General features: G+C 37.5%; 1 protein-coding gene across 4 annotated transcripts in view; it reads left to right on the top strand.

The window, feature by feature from the left end:
- Positions 1-1,787, top strand: part of znf574 (zinc finger protein 574) — a 32,126-nt gene that overhangs the window by 22,477 nt on the left and 7,862 nt on the right. For all 4 annotated transcript variants that reach the window (XM_015054887.1, XM_015054888.1, XM_015054889.1 and 1 more), the window contains exon 8: positions 361-509. In XM_015054887.1, the coding sequence (XP_014910373.1) occupies positions 361-509 (149 nt within the window). The remainder of the gene's footprint in view (positions 1-360; positions 510-1,787) is intronic.

The raw sequence follows: 1,787 nt of genomic DNA on the forward strand, positions 1-1,787 counted from the left end.
AAGACGGGGGGGGGGGGTTGGTTTTCCCTTACCCGGAAGATTTTTTTTAATTTTTTTGGGGTTTTTTTTAAAAAAAAAAAAAAAAAAAAAAAAAAAGACGCCTGACAGACATGTGAAAGGATCGCTAATTATACCTGGGATTTGTATTGTTAGCGTTTAATTAATATTTAGCGTGGATCAGTCGCCACGGCGTCCACAGAGACACAACAGAGAGTCACAACATCTGGATTCAACACATGTTTTGTTGTTTCATTCATTATGAATCCATTATCAGCGCGTGCTAACAGCCACATGCTTACAGGAGGATCGGCTGACCAGATGTTTCAACACAGTAAAACCTGACGACGTTTGTGTTTGCAGACAAGCAGCCGGTGACCTGTCCTCACTGCTCGTCGCAGTTCATCAACCAGTCGGTGCTGGACATCCACCTGCAGCGCTGTCCTTCGTCAGAGGAGGAGAGGAACACGGGGCGTGGGCGAGGACAAGGCCGCGGACGGTCCACTGGACAGGTTGGAGCATTTCAGGGTTTCACGGATATTTGCTCCCGTTTTTAATTAGGGGACATTACTACATGTGTAGTAATGTAGCATATTAGGGGACATTACTACATGTGTAGTAATGTAGCATATTAGGGGACATTACTACATGTGTAGTAATGTAGCATATTAGGGGACATTACTACATGCGTAGTAATGTCCCCTAATATGCAGATGTACTCAGTTATTTGTATCCATGGTACATTTGTATAAAAAAAAAAAGTTGGGATAAAAATTATTTTAATTTGTTTCTGATAGAAAATGAGACAGACATATCTCAGATAATCATTTTTTTTAAATGTGCATAAAAATAAAGTATTTTTCATTCATAGTTTTTTAAGCATATCAATAATTATTTATAAACCTCAAAACCTTTCAATAATTGCTGGCCAGCAATTAATATTGCTGTTTCAACTGCATAAATATTCAGTAAGAACGGCCCCAGGTTGTTCAGAAGAGAAACACCCCCACAGCATGATGGACCCTCCACCATACCTAACATTGGGCATGAGTTGCTTTTCATATATCCGTCTTTTTTCCTTTTTTTTTTAAGGTTACAGCCACTTCAAGTGTTTGTTGCTGCAAACCTCAATCTTAGTCTCATCTGAACCAAATTACACCAGTTAAAGTTGAACTGTTTAATTCAACCACCTAACAATTTGCAGCATGTAATGGTTGCTATGGAGAGTTGGTGACCCTAAGATGTCAACCTTGGTCTGATAAGTGGCAGAAAAAGGTGCAACTGCTGGCGACTGATTACTTTAGTTGGCTTAAATGGGGAAAAAATCAGGAAAAATATTTGTATTCCCTGTCCGTTTGTCTCTTATATCTGGTATAAATATTTAAGAAAAGATTTTCTTTTCTTATTTTAGTCTCCTCTTCCATCTAATAGAAATGCAAATCATTTCTGTGATGCATCTTATTTATTAATCTGGAAACATTGTTTGTTAGAAATTTGTAGAAACTTTTATCCAATTAAAAAAAGTATAAACTACAAACTTTAGTTGCATTTATTGTTAACTTTTTTTTTTTGAATGATGTATTAATTGTGTCTGCTATTACGCTGCTAACTTGTCATGTCGTGACAATATCATGCAACAACAGTCTTAAGTCAGAGGCCTCTTCTGATTCACTGCAAGACTGACTGCTACTGGAGAGCCTTCTTGCCGAGAGTATAAGTTACGAGTTACGACAACATTTAATTTCCTCTGAGATAAAGTATGTTTGAGTTATCTAATCACATCCATCCAT

Source organism: Poecilia latipinna, unplaced genomic scaffold (assembly GCF_001443285.1).
Source record: "Poecilia latipinna isolate Pla-1442-1.1 unplaced genomic scaffold, P_latipinna-1.0 Scaffold1284, whole genome shotgun sequence".
In the NCBI taxonomy this organism is placed as follows: domain Eukaryota; kingdom Metazoa; phylum Chordata; class Actinopteri; order Cyprinodontiformes; family Poeciliidae; genus Poecilia; species Poecilia latipinna.